This window comes from Carassius auratus, chromosome 19 (genome assembly GCF_003368295.1).
Source record: "Carassius auratus strain Wakin chromosome 19, ASM336829v1, whole genome shotgun sequence".
Taxonomy (NCBI): Eukaryota; Metazoa; Chordata; class Actinopteri; order Cypriniformes; family Cyprinidae; genus Carassius; species Carassius auratus.
Genome location: NC_039261.1, coordinates 17,410,657 through 17,430,987, shown reverse-complemented (window position 1 = coordinate 17,430,987; position 20,331 = coordinate 17,410,657). Strand labels below are relative to the sequence as shown.

The 20,331-nt window shown below is 35.5% G+C and overlaps 2 protein-coding genes and 1 long non-coding RNA gene across 5 annotated transcripts; 2 read left to right on the top strand and 1 right to left on the bottom strand.

Moving 5' to 3' along the window:
- The first annotated feature begins 5,245 nt into the window (after positions 1–5,245).
- Positions 5,246–13,308, top strand: LOC113119653 (guanine nucleotide-binding protein G(I)/G(S)/G(T) subunit beta-3-like). 2 transcript variants are annotated; one of them, XM_026289268.1, is made up of 9 exons: positions 5,246–5,924; positions 8,440–8,530; positions 8,733–8,878; positions 9,477–9,540; positions 10,195–10,351; positions 10,437–10,503; positions 11,548–11,749; positions 11,924–12,140; positions 13,148–13,308. In XM_026289268.1, the coding sequence occupies exons 2-9, from the start codon at positions 8,474–8,476 to the stop codon at positions 13,252–13,254; spliced, it is 1,017 nt and encodes a 338-aa protein (XP_026145053.1). In that variant the 5' UTR covers positions 5,246–5,924; positions 8,440–8,473; the 3' UTR covers positions 13,255–13,308. The 2 variants fall into 2 exon arrangements, with proteins under 2 accessions (XP_026145053.1, XP_026145052.1); XM_026289267.1 differs by having other exon boundaries at positions 5,247–6,083.
- On the bottom strand, positions 13,184–15,630 carry LOC113119688 (uncharacterized). 2 transcript variants are annotated; one of them, XR_003294506.1, is made up of 4 exons: positions 15,548–15,630; positions 14,493–14,581; positions 14,131–14,189; positions 13,189–13,262 (listed from the first exon to the last, which is right to left on the bottom strand). It is a non-coding gene; the product is annotated as an uncharacterized LOC113119688 (long non-coding RNA). The 2 variants fall into 2 exon arrangements; XR_003294505.1 differs by lacking the exon at positions 14,131–14,189 and having other exon boundaries at positions 13,184–13,262.
- Positions 15,631–15,692: 62 nt separating this feature from the next.
- On the top strand, positions 15,693–19,892 carry LOC113119660 (triosephosphate isomerase A-like). Its single transcript, XM_026289277.1, has 7 exons — positions 15,693–15,923; positions 17,161–17,284; positions 17,384–17,468; positions 17,585–17,717; positions 17,911–17,996; positions 18,379–18,466; positions 19,366–19,892. Exons 1-7 carry the CDS (start codon positions 15,815–15,817, stop codon positions 19,482–19,484), a joined length of 744 nt encoding a protein of 247 aa, XP_026145062.1. The 5' UTR covers positions 15,693–15,814; the 3' UTR covers positions 19,485–19,892.
- Positions 19,893–20,331: the final 439 nt, after the last annotated feature.

The following is a 20,331-nucleotide window of genomic DNA, read 5'->3' as shown; positions in this document are numbered from 1 at the left end:
AATATTACTCTGTTTCTTTCTTATCCCGATGTCACTGTAGCCACCAGATCCAGTACGTATCCAGCTCAGATGGTGGATCAGCACCTAGAGAGGACCTCTACAGCCCCAAATTTCAGCGGAGACCACAACTAGATGAACCCCAGGGACAGATCCACAGTCAAGACCTTGTCTCCTAGTTGGCCATTAGGACAAGACCACAGAACCAGATGAGTCTTCTCCAAAGTTTGACTTTGCTGCAGCCTGGATCAACTGCTGGTTTGTCTGGAGAACTGGCCCCCCGACTGAGCCTGGTTTCTTCTCCATTCTGCCACTGATGGAGTTTTGGTTTCTTGTCGCCTCTGGCCTGCTTAGTTGGGGACACTTATTTTCCAGTGATATCATTGCACAGATACTATTTAAACTGAACTGAGCTAGATGATGACATCACTGAATTGAACTGCCTTTAACTGACAATTGAGTGTTTACTATTGTCTTTTTGCGTTATTGACACACTATCTTCCTATTTAAAACTGTAAAGCTGCTTTGACACAGTCTGAATTGTTAAAAGCGCTATATAAATAAAGGTGACTTAACTTGACTTTTCCTACAGCATAAACAAAAGCACACAAGATTTTCATATCGACTGGCATCTGATACCATTAGTGTCACTGTGCACCAATGAATAAAATAAATAAATACACACTGGGAATTGGTATGACATATCATAACAAATGTGCATATCTGCAGCTTATTTAGTTAACAGCAGAGCAAATAACAATGATTACATAACCAGAAACCATTACATGGCACATAATCAAAGTCCTGCAGTTGCGTGTATCCCACAGCCTTTTCTGGATATAATTAATTATGAGCTCCATCTGTGGCAAGTCATAATATTTTTACAAGATTAGACCCATTCCAATTTAGGAAAGCAAACATTTTAGCATTTGTGTGTAACACTATTATAACCATACCTTATATATGAAACAGTATAAACCAAATTTTAAGTATATATAAAAAAGCAGCAGTATATGGCAGAGGTTAAGACCTACTCACATTATATTTCCATATGCATCTCACCCTTGTAACCCCTGAAAATAATCATTTGTTGTTCCCTGTCAGAAATGACTGGCCTTTTTAAAATTGCTTGTAAATACTATTGGAATTTTTATAACATTTTAACCCAACACTAACCATTAACTACCATTTAGATTTTTTAGTTTTTTTTTTAATCTGCATCAAAATGACTGGAACACAACATGAGGGCATGTCTTGGTTTTAAATAAAGGTGCATTTGGAAAAGCAATTTTCTATTTGTTTGGTTTTGCCTGTGTTGTTGAGGGACTAGACTGTAGTTTTATTTATGGCTGCCGCTGAAATTCACTCCACACACTGAAATGGTTTTGAGATGTTGGAAGACATGCAGATAAGAGGGATTCTGCACCATTACTTACAATGCACAGACTGAAAGGTTTTGTGATTTTTATCAGTATAATGTATCAGCTGCCCTCTGCTGTCTTTGTTTCTTGAGAGGATAATGCCTTTACTTGACGCTACTTGCTTAATAATGACTGGTCCATGTTGTGTCTAGTATTTTTGCTAGTTGAAACACTTTTTATCAGCTTTCCATTATTCATTTGAAATCTCTGAAGGTAACACTAAAATCTTGAAACTTTCAAACATGGTCACAGTATTTTTTTTTTGTACCTTATACCTGCAGAGTTATATCAATTTATGTTATTTATGCTACAAGTCATACATATAATAAATTAATATTTGCAAGAACATATTGCTTTTAAATTTATATGTACTGTATAAACACATTTTTAGTAATTACTGCCATTACAGTTATAATAAATTATATTTGCAAGAACATATTTCTTTTAAATTTATATGTACTGTATAAACACATTTTTAGTAATTACTGCCATTACAGTTATAATAAATTATATTTGCAAGAACATATTTCTTTTAAATTTATATGTACTGTATAAACACATTTTTAGTAATTACTGCCATTAAAAGGGTTTGAAAACTTTGAAAAGGGATAGTTCACCCCAAAATGAAAATTATGTCATTGCATGTTCTTCCAAATCTGTATGAGTTTCTTTATCATGTTTGGCACAAAATAAGTTATTTTGACGATTTTTAGTAACCAAACAGTTAACGGTAGCCATTGACTTATTATGGAAAAAAACACTATGGAAGTCAATGGCCACCACTGACTGTTTGGTTACCAACATTCTCCAGAATATCTTCTGTATGCAGTGTATGAAGTTTTGTGTATTTGTGACTTCAGAGCCCCACGGTTAGGTAAATGGAATTCATTTTCATAAATATATTACAGTAGTAATTATAGTCAGTAGCTGTACTTATGTTTTTGTTGCTGCAGTAAAGTAATCTGCCCTTGCATACTCCATTTTCTATTTAAAACAGAAAACCTTATGTGCCTGGAAACACAAAGTTTTGAAAACGGGTTTCAATGTACATATTTCTGAAAACAACACTGTTATTGTCTCAGTGTAAAGTATTAAAACGAGAATTTGTGTGAATGGAGATGTCATGTGCACACATAGAACATGTTTAGTATGAGCAGAAGAAATGCTAAGTATCATTGCCAACTACTGGCCTGGCATGCATAATACAGCGTTTAGCCATTTTCGTGGAGCTATGTGAATGAGGACTGTTTTGACAGAGTTGTCATCTGTATGTTAAACTTTCAAACATGCAAAGGAAAATGTTTTGTTTTTAATACATCATTGTCCTGTAAATGTTCTGTTCATGCTGTACACCTGAAAACTGAAGCCAAAACATTTCAATCAGCCCCTGGTAATAGATCCCACCCTTTCCTTGTAAACAAATGGGATGTGAGCCAAACTAAAAAAAAAAAATCAAATTAATTTTTTTTTTTTTACAAATATGGTTTCCTGTTAATGTATGTTCAAATGAAAACCCTGCTTTATAGTGCAGAAAACGGCTTACTTCCGCTTTGCAAAATAAGGTGGATGGTGGAAGGAAGTGGCTTTGTCCTCTATAGTACCTTTACATACAACCAGAACAGACAGTCATCTGTGTATGATTTGAAACTGATATTTCAAGATAAAACAAACTCACATACAGTTGCTCTAAAATATGCTACATCATCACTGTTTCACCACAATTTTAATTATGATGTTTATGAGTAACAGGATGCATTTGAAGTTATAATTTATAAGTTTATATAAAACATATTGCAAGGTAGGTAGCCTGATCGTCACGAGGTCGAGCCCTGCTGGGTCAAAATCATTCAATAAAACATTTTCTTGTGACAAAGACTCCTCCACAGCCACAGAAAACACTCAGTCCACTGTATCTATAGAAGTTCAGGACAACACAAATGAATGCCAAAGTGAACAAAATGACTTTTCTCGGTTCTCCAGCAGAGGTCTCTCTGCCCATTATATCCATGCTATCAGCTTGTGTGGATACCAGACCCTTGAGCAGGGAATTAAAAATGTTTCTGGTCGATCACATACACTATGAGATACCTCACGGTACACGGTATGTGATGGGACTGTGTAGGTATAAAAATATAAGATTACTTTAGTGTCTTGTCTATCATAAATTTCCCAGAGTGATGGTAATCAAGCCGATAAATTAATTAAGCAGCAATGGTAAATTCACAGCACATTTCATTGACAAGACGTACTGCAGTGTTATTAAGTTGAAGATAGTTGTCTATGTTCTCCACCTATACTTCCTGTTTTCTGACTCATCTTTATTATTGATGCTGCAGCCTACAATGGAACAGTCACAGGAGCCCTTATGTGGGTGGTGTGACCTTGCGGTCTAAGATCCAGTAATTTAAAGGTTGGCAGCTTAAATCCCAGAGGGGGTGTTTTCACGAAAACGGTCCATTATAATGTCAGGTTCCTCTACGTGAACTGTAATAAATGTACCGTAAATCAAAAACAGTGTACTGCATTACTAACAAGTGCTATTCTGAAGAGATAAATAGCAGCTCCCTGGGGTGCATTTGTGTTATTCATCAGCACTCCCTGACACAGTTTCCAGGAGCGTCGTGAGGTCATACCCATCGGCAAATTAGCACAGGAAGGTCACCTAATTAAAGCTGGTAAATCTTTGTCAGGTGACCTCAATCATGCTGCACTTACAGTTATGAGGCCATACAGTTTACATCATTTTATTTATGGGTGTTTCTTTATCTGCAGTCTTGTGGAAAATAAACTCTTAATTCCTTTTTCAGACCCCCACTGTTTATTATACATCAATTATAATTATAATTCCTTACACAAATAAAATTATATTGTGCTTGGTAAAGTCAAGTGTGGAAATTACGTTTAAAATATTTTAGAGCAAAATGTTAACATTTTAGCTAGCATTTAGCATGCTAAATACACAGAAATAAATATTTTCATGCATTTTACTCACAACGTACATAATCATAAAACTACACAAAAAATGAATAATTTTAACCATAACTATACAAAGGTGTATATGTTCGTTTTTCAGATTGCTTAGATATATTTAGTTAAACATAGTAATTCATATTTTAAAAATGAATTTTCATACTTAAGATCGAAAATTTGGGACAAGGTTTAACAATAACACCTATGCATTAAAGTATTTGGAAAATGAATAAATAATAAAAAAAAATGGTAAAACACTACCAATGTAGCATTCACACGTCACTGTAAAAAGAAAATTAGAATCGGTTTTTTAGTAAAGATCCATCTCTCGGACATAAAAGGGACGTTTTCTGTATAAAATGTCTTAGAAACGCTGAATAATTTGAAAAAAGGTTTCTTTTACTTCCTGCACCAAACATTGCAGGATGACAAACTAGATTTTTTTTTTACCATTGCCTCAAATGAACTCGCATCAACATCTAAGGAGGATTTTAAGGGTAAATTGCTCCGATGCCATAGACTGGCAGTTACCTACAACACAGACTGAGAAGATAAACCCTTCTTGGCATGTTTCACTTGTAAATTAGATCCATTAGCTCTTTAGAAAATGGTCCGGGAAATGGTTTATTGTCAATATCTGTTGCAAATGCAAACTGAAATTCAGTATATCATACGTTTAAAACTTACTGGACTTGTGTCAGTACTATACTTTAATGCTCATTTTTGGCACAGTTTCCATAGCTCAAAATACATTTTATTCTAATTTTCTGTATAATGTAGCTTAATTGGTGCTATTGAACTAAGAATAAAACTTCACAAAGACCATTGTCATAATTCTTTGCTACTCTTCTTTTGCATTTGACTCTCCTTAAAGAAAGCAAATGCAAGATTTCATACAAGATAGGATGTAAAACCAAAATCTCACTTATTGTCGTAACTTTCCTCACTTTCCTTCCTCCATTGCTCTTTGTGTCACCGTGACGTCTGCTCCACGGATTCACCTGCTCTAATTCCTTAACGCGATTGCCGATTCCCCGGATATCCACTTAGAACCTGATTAGACGAGCTCAACTCATTAGCTCTGACAAACCAATCCAAACCCTTCAGCCCCCCTCCTATCAACATTCACCAAACCACACCAATGGCCCATCAAGTGTTAACATCAAACTAGATGATTAAACAAGTATGAAATGCTTTAAATTCCCATTTTACCCCAAAGTGGTTGTTAGAACCAATGCTGAGAACCCCACAGGATGTTCCTCAGGAATCAACCATATTTTTGTTCATGCCACACACTATCCATCACTTCCTCTGTCCTCTGCTGTGTGCGCTCACTCTTGCCTCGTCTTTCGACCCCATAACCTGATTTTCCATTCCAATCGGTTTACCTGTTCCTCACCCTCCCCTTTCTCTCTCTCCTTCTCTCTGCACCCATCTTTGGGCTTATCCTTTCATCCCTGATCTCCTTCATCCCCTCCAATCCTCATCTGTTCCTCTCTCGCCGACAGGGAAGAGAAAGAGAGAGTTTTTCCACAGGTAAGTTGCGTCCAGTCTGTTGGGGGAACCTGTGGGAGGCACACAGAGAGAGAGAGAGAAGACTGAAGAGCTGTCTTGTGGACTAAGCAAAATAGAGACTGATAAAGAGAAAGAGACTTTGGAGTTATAGAGACCAAAATAAGCATTTTTGGTAAAAAGGTGAGTTTGGTCTGATTAGTTTGCATAAGGGAAATTGTGCAGTGATGCACTGCACATAGCAAGCCAATGCAAACCTTGTGCATTACGATACGTTATATCCTTAAAACGCAGGTTTTTAAAATTTGGTTTGCACAGAAATGCATTGAATAATTGCTTTTTAAAAAAAAACATTTATTGTAATGCACTACATATTTCCTGGAAATAGTTTGACCACAGTTTCACAAAAGGTTGATCTGCAAGTATTACAATGCTTAAAATGACATTGGGATGTTAATGTCGGTATTTCAACTATCCAAAAGTGCATCAAGCAATTTTACGAGGAATTTGTGGTTGAAATAACATTTTTCAGTTGTTATATTGATGCATTCCTGTACACTAAAAAACATTGTGTAGAAACAATTCTTACTCAAATTGCTAGTAAAAAGTAAACTGCAAGTAATGTATTGAATCTAACATGAAATTCTGAAACCGAAAGCATGGTTGTTTTATTTTACTAAAAAAAATAGAGTTGCGTTACTTGAAGAAAAAACATTTCATTTCAGCTAGTAAACAAGGCAACATTCTCATTTTCGTTTAGTTTAACTTGATGTGCTGAAAATTAAAACTAAAGCTGAAATAAAATATAATAAAATTAACATGAAAACAGAAAATATAAAAGGAATCTGGTTTAAAACTTTTATAGCATCTAAATGATACTGTAAATAACGCTGGTAGAAAGACTGATATATTTTTTTGAAAACAGAAATCTTCAAACATTTACAGTGTTGTTTTTGGTTTCTGTACAGATCATAATGTTGCAACATGCAAAGTTTGCACAATTGGCTCTTTGCAGGATTAACCTAATGCTAAAGCTACTCTTGAGCAAGTAATCAAAAGATCCGAGAAGTTTTGAGGTCCATCAGGTCTCATTTAATCTTGTACTATTAACAATCCATTACATACTTATGGAAGATAACATCCCCAAGACATGCATCTTTTCTTCCCCCTTTTCCTTGTGTTTTGTCTTAGATCTTCCCACTTCCTGTCCCACCTGATCCCGTAGTAAAGAGCAGTCAGTAATCGGATGACAGGAGATTTGATAAGCCACCCCCGACAGCTCCTGCAGGGGCTTAGACCTTTCTTCTAGCCCTCCTCGGCATCAAGAAAACACCAGCTCTCATCACGAGCTGAACACACAGAGTAATCCTCCAACACAGAATTTGACCATCAACAGCACAATGCAAGACTCAGTTTCTAGCACTTAACCATCAGTTAAGTTCATTATCATCTCTGTAGCACGACAAGGCTGACAATTCCTCATCTCTAGCATTCATACGGCGGTAGAATAGTGATAAATATTTTTATAGTGAGTTGCAACTTAGAAGATTTACATCTGAAGAAAACATTTGAAATATTTAGTTTTAAGCTAATTACAATTTTTTTTTTTTGCATTTGACTTTAGGCGATAGCCTATGTTTACCATGTTTAGGGGGAAGGCTTGATTTCAGTTCTGCATGTCTTACTTTACAGGTTTGCACTTTTTTTTTTTATTTGCCTTGTTTCACATGTATTTTATTTGATAATATAAAGAAAAGGCTTAAATAGGTTTTGGTTCATGCACACTATTTACTAATTCGTTCCCTCAATGTACTAAAACATGCACACGATAATCCTCGTTTCCTCAATTTGTTAATATGTTCCCTCGATTTGCTAAATCATGCACACAATTTACTCACTTGTTTTCTTGATTTATAAATCGTGTGCAAGATTTAGCAAATCGAGGGAATGAATTAGTAAATAGTGCTGACACTTTATAAATCGTGGGAACAAAATAGTAAATTGTGCAAACAATTTAGCCTACTACTTTTTTCCTGCATGCCATGTGCGGGGCTCAGTAAATTTGAAAGGTAGAATATTTATTTTAATTAACAGACTCACAGTATCATTAGCATTTGCTAGATATAACATTACTGAACTCATGTTGAACTCATAAATGACTGACAATCCTATCTACCAAGCAGGAATGAATAACTTGTCCAGGGAGATCAGGTTTCAATATTATTCAATCGTTTCCACATTTGTAATGCTGTAATCAGGGTTGCCAGGTCTCTGGAACAAAACCACCTCAATCGCTACCCAAAAATAGCCCAGAACTAGTCCAACTGTGTTTTTGTGTGTGTGTGGTTTTCCCTTCAAGACACAACCCGCAGCAACAGTGTAAAGGTAGACCAATTCTGTGGGATAACCATGGACTTGACAACACTGGCAGTACACAAGGCCTAGCTCAGGGATTAATCCTACTCCTATGACTCATTTATTATCCACTTTTAATTGTAGTTTTTATTCATTTGATTATTTGTTATTTATTTGATCTCAGCTTGTGTTGGTAAGGACCCTAATCAACAGCAGCCATGGGTGAAATGGAGCAGATGAAGAAGGAGGCCGAAGCCCTGAAGACACAGATCGAGGTGCGACTGCTGTAAAGTTCTTATATATATATATATATATATATATATATATATATATATATTGTACTTTCACGATGCAACAGTTGAAGAACATGGATATACGATCTTTCCTAATGCAAAGTGCTAAAGAAAATGCTAATGTATCTCTAGCTGTACAATTTCTATGTATACAATTAATAATCAAATATTTGTTTCACTATAGGCGGCTCGTAAAGCAGTGCATGACACAGACATGGCCTCCGCCGCTTCTGGGGTGGCTCCGGCCCCTCGGGTCCAACTCAAGACCAGGAAGAATCTCAAAGGCCACCTGGCCAAAATCTATGCCATGCACTGGAGTACAGACAACAGGTGAGAACATCCTAGCAAACCATTAGCTATGCTGCGTTATACTGCACTGAAGTATTTCGAAATAAAAACCCACTGAGTCATTAAAAGGAATTAAAAATGACTTAACTCAAAGAAAGGGGTATTTATTGGTTTACCTGTAGCCCTTTGGTGTTACGTGATCTGCTCAAGCAGGTTCACCTTGAATTAGCTAATTCTTAGTTAGATCAATTATCAGGGTCAGAGGCCTGAAACAGACTTAAGCGTCACTGTATTGAAGAGAGTGCATTGACAGCAAAAACAAATAGCTCCAAGAAGCATTTATATGTATTTTGGAATCCATTAGAAATAAAATTATTAAAGTTAGAGTTACATTTTTGTTACAATCCCAAACAATCCAAATATACTGAACTAGCTAAATCAGGTTGTGAAGGTTGCTAACACAGCTTTTGCAAACCAAACATAACAAAACATGTATAATAAATATATATGAATAAATGCATTAACAGCAGTTGTCTCAGATTTCAAAATGAATAAATACAATAAAGGGTGGAATATAGGAAATGGTACATCCTGTTGTCTTACAAGCCTTTCTTTCTCTTTCTTTCCTCGGTGTCTTTAGGCTAATGGTCAGTGCATCACAGGACGGCAAACTTCTCATCTGGGATTCTCACACTGGAAACAAGGTGAGTCTGCCTGGCTCAAATATACTTTTAAGAAAAAACATATTTAGTCAGTTAAATGTAAGTTAATATTTTGCAGTATACAACTGTTGCCTACTCTTTTGTTCTCAGATTAAAAAATAAATGTTGCATATTTAAAGCTATTTTTTTTTAATATCCCTCAGACTTTTAACAATACACAGAAACTGTAACTATATTAACTTTACACATTTAAAATATTTTTGCATTATGTTAAGATATTTTATTAAACAAAGGTATTTTTAAAGAAGTCTCTTATCAAATTTTACTTGAAGAAACAACTATCACTGAGAAATGTGTGGGTTGATTTCCACCAAAATTTGAAAGATGGGTTGCAGCAAGTTTTTCAAGCAATAGAGGCCTTAAATTTTTTTTATTTTTTTTAATGTAAATGAAATATCCATGCATAAAATTAGATAATTCCCCCTATAGTATGCAATTTTGCATGGTTAGTGAATGAAACCCTCTGGGTCGATGTGTTGATTTGTTTTTGACAGTTTTCGACAGGACTGTCTGTTTAAATGAAAACCGCGATTATTATGCAGTTACATTTAGCTTACTGTGCAGAAATGGCACTACCTTTAACTTTACATCAGAATCTCTTCAAGGAAAAGTTCAAACATTTGCCTCTTTCTTTAGGTCAATGCTGTTCCCCTCAAGTCCTCGTGGGTGATGACCTGTGCATATGCTCCTTCTGGAAACCTCGTGGCCAGCGGTGGTCTCGACAACATGTGTACTGTCTACAACTTGAAGACACCTGTAATCAAGACGGTGAAAGAATTGGATGCTCACACAGGTATATATACATAAGTCAGGCAAGACACTTTACTTTCTTGCATGCTTGTAATTAAGTGTCAGTTATGTTATCTTTATTTTCATAGGTTACCTGTCCTGTGCACGCTTCCTCAGTGACACAGAGATTCTAACCGCCTCCGGTGATACCACATGGTTGGTTGCATGTAGCTTTTACAATTAAAGGAATAGTTCACCCAATTACTATAGAAAATCAGTTTGACCCAGTTCACAAAATGATTTCATTCATCAAATTGCTATTTTTTTCGAGTGTTCTTACAAGTCTCCTTTCATTGTAATTTAACCCGATGAACGTGCGTATAAATATTACACCAAATAAAAACGAAAACTTGTGGTATTGATATGCAAAAGTGGACTTTGGCATGTAAATGCTATGCATTGGGTATGTTTAGGGTTGTGGGGAAGATGCGTGTCATATGTACGCAAAACCTTCATATCATGTGCACGGCAGTATATTTTCTGTCATATGCATGCGAAAACTGCGTATTACATGCATGCCAAACACATGCATATCATATTCACCCCAAAGTCCATTTTTACAAATCAATACCATGAGTTTTCGTTTTTATTTAGCGTACTATTTATATGCATTTTGCACGAGACTGGGCTCTTTTAAATTTATCTTTTTATTTTTTTATCACTTTCTGTACTCATTATTTATAAAAAAACAAAAAAAAAAAACAATATTGGATTAAAATGCAAAAATAGCTGGATGCTATTCATATGAAAATTGAGCATCATAGCATACATGTTTAAAATGTGTATCAGGGAATAATGCCTACTATTTCACTTTCTATTTTTAAAAAGCAGTAGGCCATACAATACACTACAACTTTCATTTAGCCAAGCAACTGATTAACATATCCATTAAAAACCAGCTTCAACTTCATTAAATGGTTCCTTCTTATCTAACAAAGTCTAATTAGGCTTTAAATATAGCAAGCATTGCCACTTTTGCTGATAGGTAAGATTACAGCTTTTTCACAACGCTTTGCCGCTTGTTGAGGAGAGTTGTGCTTTTACTTTATAATAAATTACATTCAGCCTGATAATGGACAAAAGCAACAAAAACAAAATCCCATAGACATACATTAAGGGCCCTAGGAAACACTAAAAGCATCCGATCAGAAAGCACCACTTTTTTGTTACAGTTTTATTTCCCTCCCATTTTTCTTCCAGTGCATTGTGGGATTTGGAGACTGGAAAGCAGAAGACGGTTTTCCTGAACCATGTTGGAGACTGCATGTGTCTGTCGCTGTCTCCAGACATGAACTCCTTTGTTTCCGGTGCTTGCGACTCTCTGGCCAAGCTGTGGGACATCAGAGACGGCCAGTGCAAGCAAACCTTCCAGGGTCACACCAGTGACATCAATGCCATTTCAGTGAGTTAAACATCAAATGTTTGATGCAGTACCGGGCAAATTCAGAAGAGAGCATCACAGTTATTTTTGGCTTCCTCATTAATGAAGCCAACCTTATAACATTTTCAAAGAATTGAGTCTTTAAAATTTCATTTAAGAGCGGAAATGGATTCACCAAGCGTCCTCTTTCTTCAGTTCCTCCCTAGTGGCAATGCATTTATCACCGGCTCTGATGACTGCACATGCAAAATGTATGATCTTCGTGCCGATCAAGAAGTGATCGGTTACCAGGATGCAGCTCTGAACAGCGGCGTAACATCACTGGCTCTCTCCATGTCTGCCCGCCTCATCTTTGCTGGTTATGATGACTTCAACTGCAATATTTGGGACTCGCTAAAGGGCGAGAAAGTGGGTGAGTTGAAAAAAAGGAGTCACAGATGGAGTGAATCATTAATGCTGATTAAGTCTATTTGAAGCCGTCTTGGCAACTCCACCAATGTAGCCATGTAGCCAATTTCTGAGTATTAAAACACTCTTCTGGCATGGATGTGATATGTGTTGGTGTTAGTTGGTGAAGTCTTCTGCTTACAGGAACAATTCATTCAAAAATGAAAATTTCAAGATTAGTTTGTTTTTCATCACAAAAGATTTGGAGAAATTTACCATCACTTGCTCACCAATGGATCCCCTGCAGTGAATGGGTGCCGTCAGAATGGGAGTCTAAACAGCTGATAAAAACATCACAACAATCCACAAGTAATCCACACCACTCCAGTCCATTGATTAACATCGTGTGAAGGGGAAATCTGTGTGTTTGTAATAAAACAAATCCACCATTAAGTATTGCTTGCTCCGGAGAAAAAGTCATCTTGTCTGAATCTGGAGAGAAATATGCACAGATCAAGCACTGTACAAGCAAAAACAGTCAAAAACAGCTCTATATGAATATGTGTGTGGATTTTGATGTGAGAGGACAACATATAAAGATAAAATCCCTTAATGATAGCTTTGTCACTTACAAACACTTCACAAGATGTGGACTGGAGTCGTGTGAATTACTAGTGGGTTATAATGATGTTTTGATAAGCTGTTTGGTTTCTCATTCTGACGGCACCCATTCACTGTAGAGGATCCATTGGTGAGTAATGCAACATTTCAAAAAAAAAATGGACTTCTTAATATTTAATCAAAATGTCATAACTGGGTTCAGTTCGTTTAAGCTCTGCCTCCACTTCCAAACAACAACCCATGCAGAAAATCACCCTTTTTTTACCCGATGCATCATTAAATTCAGCTGTTCGTCATAATAATACAAAAGCTCAGTCTCTACTTTCATTTCATCGCAAATTAAATAGACATGCATTAAGAATAAAATGCTGTCAAATTCATATTCTCACTTCCTTTCTTTCTCTCCTGTAGGGGTGTTGTCTGGCCATGACAACAGGGTGAGCTGCACCGGAGTACCACCAGATGGCATGTGTGTTTGCACTGGCTCATGGGACAGCTTCTTGAAGATTTGGAACTGAGTTGGACCCTGAAAAGAAGATGAGATGGGAATGAGATTGAGATTGAGAATGAGAGGAGAGGATGAGTTGAGAGAGAGAGGATGAGAAATGATCGATTTCTGAGCAACAAAGAATCACACACACACAAACAAACACACAAAGGTCCACCTGGGATTTCTGGAAGACTGGATTTCATTAGAATATATAATATGCAATATTTAAAGGTAAAAAATGTAAGTTGCAACTAACACAGGATTGCATTAATGTTAACATGACATGATAACCTCAGGACAATGAAACTTTGACTTGAAATTTTAATAATTTTGACAGCATAATCATTTAAGCATTTAAAATATAGTATTACATATTTTTTTGTCCATTAAGAATCCTTATCATTAGATGAAAGTTTGGAGGAACATTTTTTATTTATTAGAAATGACGATAGAATGCAGAAGAAGACTTTTCCCAGCAACCACACTGTCTTGTCTGAGATCTGATATTATGGCTCTTTGATGATGTTGGCATACATATATATTTTAATTTTAATGAATTTACTTCCTAAAGCCCTCAATATAACATGTTATTCTAAAAGATACAATGTCTGTATTTACTTCTTTCATCTTTTTGTAGGACTTTTACTTACAAGACAGTTCCTCTTTAATATTTCAGTGGTTCCTTGAATACCTTTCTAATAAACATAGTGTTCTGCATTAAACTATATTTTAATGTGTGCTGTGTGTCTCTGTTAAGTTGTGTGTTTTATAACTGTAGGGCATTTGAAGAATAATATCATTTGAAACTGTTGACCTGTTACTTACCTGTTACTTAACAGAATGAATTTATGAGAGAACGAAATATTATAGGAGGCAAAAATATTATTGGGGAAAAAAATCTTACATTTGAAAAGCAAATTAGGTCACAAAACTGGGCTTTTGGAAAATTTGACAGCTGAATACCTTTATAATTGGGAAGAAAACAAGAAGTTTAAAGCTATACATCTTGACCAGGTGCAAGTTCAAAAAATACATCAGATAATATAAAACTTTTAAATGAATTGAGAATAACAGTGTGCAGATCTTTTTGTATTGTTTAATGGTAAGTCTCTCAAGTCAGAGGCTTTTAGTTCTGTTGGTGAAGTCACATTGTAAACCTAATTCCTTTAAGTATATTATCGCCTCTTCCAATCTCATTCACCTTGAGAAAGGTAGATCAGGCAGTTGTTTTTTTCTTTAACTTAAGAAGGAGGACGTGAGACTTACTCTAATCCACTTTCAATAGAGCTTTTCCCAGACAAGCAATTTACTAAAGTTCCCATTCTTGATCAAGTCTGTGGTTCTGATGACTTTGGCTGTGAAATGAGAAAGTAGGCTTAATATAAGGCGAAATATATATTTCAGAACAATATGCATTGTAAAAAGTACATTATAAAATGAACTGCACTGAATAACAGTTTATAATATAATCACCAAAATATAGACACACATAGAGTTGCCTAAAAACCTCCTTACATTGCAAATAATTAATTATTTAACATTAAAAATAATTATATGTGACCCTGGAGCACAAAATCAGTCTTAAGTTGCTGGGGTATATTTGTAGCAATAGCCAAAAATTCACTGTATGTGTCAAAATGATTGATTGATTTTTATTTTATACCAAAAATTATTAGGATATTAAGTAAAGATCATGTTCCATAAAGAAATTTTGTAAATTTCCCACTGTAAATATATTAATAATTGTATTATTATTATTATTATTATTAGTTATATGCATTGCTAACTTCATGTGAACTTCAATATGTAGATTTTTTTTGCACCCTCAGATTCCATATTTTCAAATAGCTGTATCTCGGCCAAATATTATCCTATCTAACAAACATAGATGGAAAGCTTATTTATTCAGCTTTCAGGTGAGGTATAAATCTCAATCTTAAAAATATTACCCTTATGACTGGTTTTGTGGTCCAGGATCACATATGGACTTTATTTCCTATCTAAGGACTGCTGTTTACTTTAAATGGACATTAAAAATGTAAACAAATAAATAAATAAAGGACATTCTGCAAATATCACTGACCTTGTGAACTCTTTTGTATAAAAGGCCATATTACTTGCTTCAGCTGAAGCACAGAATGTTCTTTGGAACATTCTCAACTAATGTTGGATAACATAATGTGTTAACATAAAGATAATGTAATTTGTTTTGTAAATCTAATTGTAAATCGAGTTCTTCGTTGCAGTTTATATAGTAAACAGATTCAGTATTCCTAAAGTTTAAGTCATGAAGATTAATTATTGTTATTAAATATACTTACGTTCCATGGAGTTTATATCCTATCATTGCGAAAGCTAAATGCTTTAACGTTAATTAGATTGCCCTGACGTTGCTTCTATGAAGAGGCCTTACCTCATTAATATTAATCAGAACGTCATGACGTTTCTTGCAATCTTCAAATGCCAAAGCGCTTACCCTGAATATTAACATCCAAGCCTTCTACGTAGTAGGAATTGTAATTGTTTAACGAACGGGACCGATTATACTTTAGTCGTTGTGTTTGGTTCTTTCGGTGTGTCGCGCAAAAATGTCAAGAAAATTCTTCGTCGGAGGAAACTGGAAAATGAACGGCGATAAAGAGAGTTTGGGCGAGCTCATAATGACCTTGAACACGGCCAGTCTCAACGATGAAACAGGTCCATGGCGTTCATTTGATGTTACGTTGTTTACCTGAAAGAATATGTAGCAGAAAGTATTTCATTTTTCAATTTCACAGATTGGTATGATGTATTTTGCATATATAGCTCGACGGATTTGTTTAGAAGCAGAGACAGTTTGCTGCATGACGTCACGTGACCCTTTAAATTGATGGAGGGTCGCGTGCTTTTACATAACAATTATGTTAAAACTTAAAATATAAAACTAGTTTATTTTGTTATACAGTTGATTTTCTTATATTATTGCATGTCATTACAGTCATGTATTATTTTTCTTAAGAAACCAATATTTTTTCATAGGCCTGCTGTAGAGAGCTTCATTATTAATTTATCATTTTTGGTCCTACAAATTCTGTATTTGTCCTTTCCCATATATCATATATCTGTCACATATGCCTAAAAATTACATAAAAATACAGCTTACTAGCTAAATAAGTAGGCAAATTATATTTGCCCTATTCCATATTTGTTTTAATTGATAGCCAAACTATTGGTTCCCATTCTACCTGGGGGAAAAATCTAATAAATTCAGAAGAAACTAATTAAGAATATTCCACACACAATAACATTATATATATATATACATATATATATAGTTAGTCAATAATAACAACAATAAAAAATTTCACACACACACACACACAAAATGATTTTACAATTTTTGGTCCTACAGACTCCCATATGCATGAAAAATTTGCATAATAATTTGGTATGGGGAGAAAAAAAAGGTAATTACTACTTTTTTCTCACATTCTGACAGTTTTCTTAGAATTGACAGTTCGGTTTATTTCTGATTTCTAATAGACTTAGACGCTGTACATTCACAACGGTGAGAAGAAAGTGTTGAGATTAAAAAGTGCAAGATGGAAAGTTTCTAAGTTCAGTGGCACAAACTAAAAAACAGGATTGCGAGATGAAAACTCAGTATTCAGAGGGGAAAAAATCTTGCAAGATATAAACAGAACTGCAACTTGATTTTTTTTTTATCCTGTGGCAGAAACAGGCTTCCATAATTTGTTTCCATTCTACCTAGAGAAAAATATCTAACACATTTAGAGGCAGTATAAAATAACAATAATAATAATAAAAAAGAAATATATGATATGATGGTGAGTAAATGATGACAGATGCTTTGTTTATTCATTTAAGAGTGTTCTTGCTGGCTTTCGTAATCATATATCCTCATCATAACACTGGTTTTGTCTTCATTGTTTAGAGGTGGTGTGTGGCGCGCCGTCCATCTATCTTGATTACGTGAGGTCTAAACTGGACCAGAGGATCGGTGTGGCCGCCCAGAACTGCTATAAGGTTCCCAAAGGAGCTTTCACCGGGGAGATCAGGTATATGTGCTCATTGGTATCTCTTATAGTTTTTACGAACAACCATTTATCACTGTCACAACCATATTTCACGTTCTCTACTTTTCTTTGGCGCTTTAGCCCGGCGATGATTAAAGACTGCGGCATCGAGTGGGTGATTCTGGGCCACTCTGAGAGGCGTCACGTGTTTGGAGAGAGCGATGAGGTATTGTAATAGGAATCCAAACCCTTATATGTCTTGGTTTTCAGTATGATGAAATTCAGGCCTCCTGTTGATGCATATTTGTGCTGTTCTCTGATTGGCTGTGATGTGCTTTGCAGCTGATTGGCCAGAAGGTGGCCCATTGCCTAGAGAGCGATTTGGGTGTGATCGCCTGCGTCGGGGAGAAACTAGAGGAGAGAGAAGCTGGAACCACTGAGGACGTGGTGTTTGAACAGACCAAAGTCATTGCAGGTCATCTGAAAACACAAATCTGATATCAAATATGTGATTTTAACATTGTGGATCGTCAGCACATATGCTAAGATGGCCTATTTGGCAGATTTATTTTTAGGGTTTATATGAAATGCATATGTGCTGAACTTTTTTAATTTCTCGGACCCTGTTCATGCATGTGAAAAACTTTAAACATTTCTATATTTTGTAGACAATGTGAAGGACTGGACTCAGGTGGTTTTAGCGTATGAACCAGTCTGGGCCATTGGCACTGGCAAAACTGCCACTCCTGATCAGGTAAACCTGTATTCATACCATGTTTGGTCTCCATTATCCATTATTTCATATTTATGAAATGCATATGCACCAAAGCATGAATAATAAAATGCTTTTACATTAAACTGTAGTTTAAAGTCATTCTGTTTATGACCATGTACTTTATTTGGTGTTGCCCTTAAAAAGATAAAGGGTCTTTATTGGCATTGATGGACCCTTTCCATTCCACAAAAGATTATTTTTGCAGTGGAACGAGATTTTTCAGATCATTAAAATGTTTTAGACTAAGAAAATATATTTTTTAGGATCTGTCGCTTGAATTGTTCTTTAGGGAAAATAAAATGGATCTTTGCTTTGGAAAAACCTTCTTTTGAATTGTTGGTGTATATAAACTGTGCTGCAGGCTCAGGAGGTGCATGAGAAGCTGAGGGGATGGCTGAGAGCGAATTTGTCGGATGCAGTAGCTGACTCTGTGCGCATCATCTATGGAGGTGAGTCTGCAGTGTTCAGAACATCCTTTCTGCACAACCCAGAGCGGCCTTAAAGATATAGTTCACCCAAAAAGGAAGATTCTGTCATTTGCTCAGCTCATGTCACACCACATACCAATGACCTTCATTCATCTGTGAAACACAAAATAAATTTGGTAAAACATCCATGCATGATGCATTTAATGAAAGAAAATAAGATTGCAAAAATGACCCTCATATTTACAGCTATGCAATGTGATGGATGCTTTCCTTCAAAGCAATTTAAACTGCATTCAAAGTAAACGTTTTATCATTGTATGTATTCACTGGGAATCGAACCCATGGCCTTCTCGTTGCTATTTCATTGCAATAGAAATTAAACTCTTATTTTACACAGTATTTACGTTCAAGTCATTCAGAAATATATGCTAATAGAAGACTGTCCTTTATTGTGCTAAGAGCAGATTTGGAGAAATGTAGCTTTACGTTACTTGCTCACCTACAGTATGCATGCTTTACAGTCAATGGGTGCCGTCAGAATAAGAGTCTACACAGCTAATAAAAACAACACAGTAATCCACATAAATCTAGTCCAACAGTTAATGTCTCGTGAATTTTTTTTTTTTTTTATCTCTCTTTTAGATTGTAAATTATTGATAATATGTCTGTTGCACCACCTTCCCTGTTTGTTTATTTGATTGAATGGATGTTATTTTGTTAATATTAAAACAAAAATGAATGTCTTGTAAAGCAAAAAGCTGTGTATTTGTACAAAAAACTTCCATCGAGATCATTGCTTCTGGCTAAAATACTACTCATCTATGCATAACATGTAAAAGTCTTTATTGACTCAATGCTGATCCCCTTTTACTAAAGAACAATTGATCAAGTACAGTTACTCCTCTCTCTTCATACCACAGGCTCTGTTACTGGAGGAAACTGCAAAGAGCTGGCAGCCCAGCCCGATGTGGATGGCTTCTTGGTTGGAGGTGCTTCCCTTAAGCCGGAGTTTGTTGACATCATAAATGCCCGTTCATAGAGTTGCCCAGCCATTTTGACGGTCCAAAACTGCCGCACTTCCCAATCAGTGTATACCAGCTTCTTGTCATTCCAGCAGGTCTGAAAGTGCTTTTGTGGTTGTGTTGCTTTTGCTCACCTGCTTGTTAAACAGTCAGGGTGGGTTAATATCATCTCCCTTCCCACTTAAAGTAATAGAAGAGAGCTTGGGCATGTTAGTTTGTTATTGCTGCTGCACTGGAGTTAACTGCTGTGTTGTCTATGCACTTCCAGAGCACACTACTTGAAATCTAACATACTGTATTCTCCGCATTGAGACTTACAAGACCAGCGTTGAATGCTTAACTGAGTTTGTAGTAAGTTGATGAGCACTTTATCCTCTGTAGAAATGACTACCTTGGTAGAAAATTAAAAACATATTTGTCCTGTCTTCTCATAGTGTTTTTTTCCTGATTTAATCACTGAGGTAAATGCTGTGTGTACTGAAATTTAAAGGCTAAATGGTGTAAATTTTACAATTAATTTTAGATATAATTCGGAAGCATCAAGTTTGCGAATATGTATTTGGCTAAATCAGTAATATTGTATTATTTCAATTTAAAATAAATTTTCTATTCTTAATATGTTTTCAAATGTAATTTATTCCTGTGATCAAAGCTTCATTTTCAGCATCATTCCTGCAGTCTTGAGTGTCACATGATCTTCAGAAATCACAATAATATACTGATTTGCTGCTCAAGAAATGGTTCTTATTCTAGTAATAATCTTTTGAGCATTGTACATGTCTTTACTGACACTTTTGATCAATTTAATGCATCCTCCAAAAACAAAAGTAGTCATTTCTTTTTTTATTTTTCATTTTTTTTTAA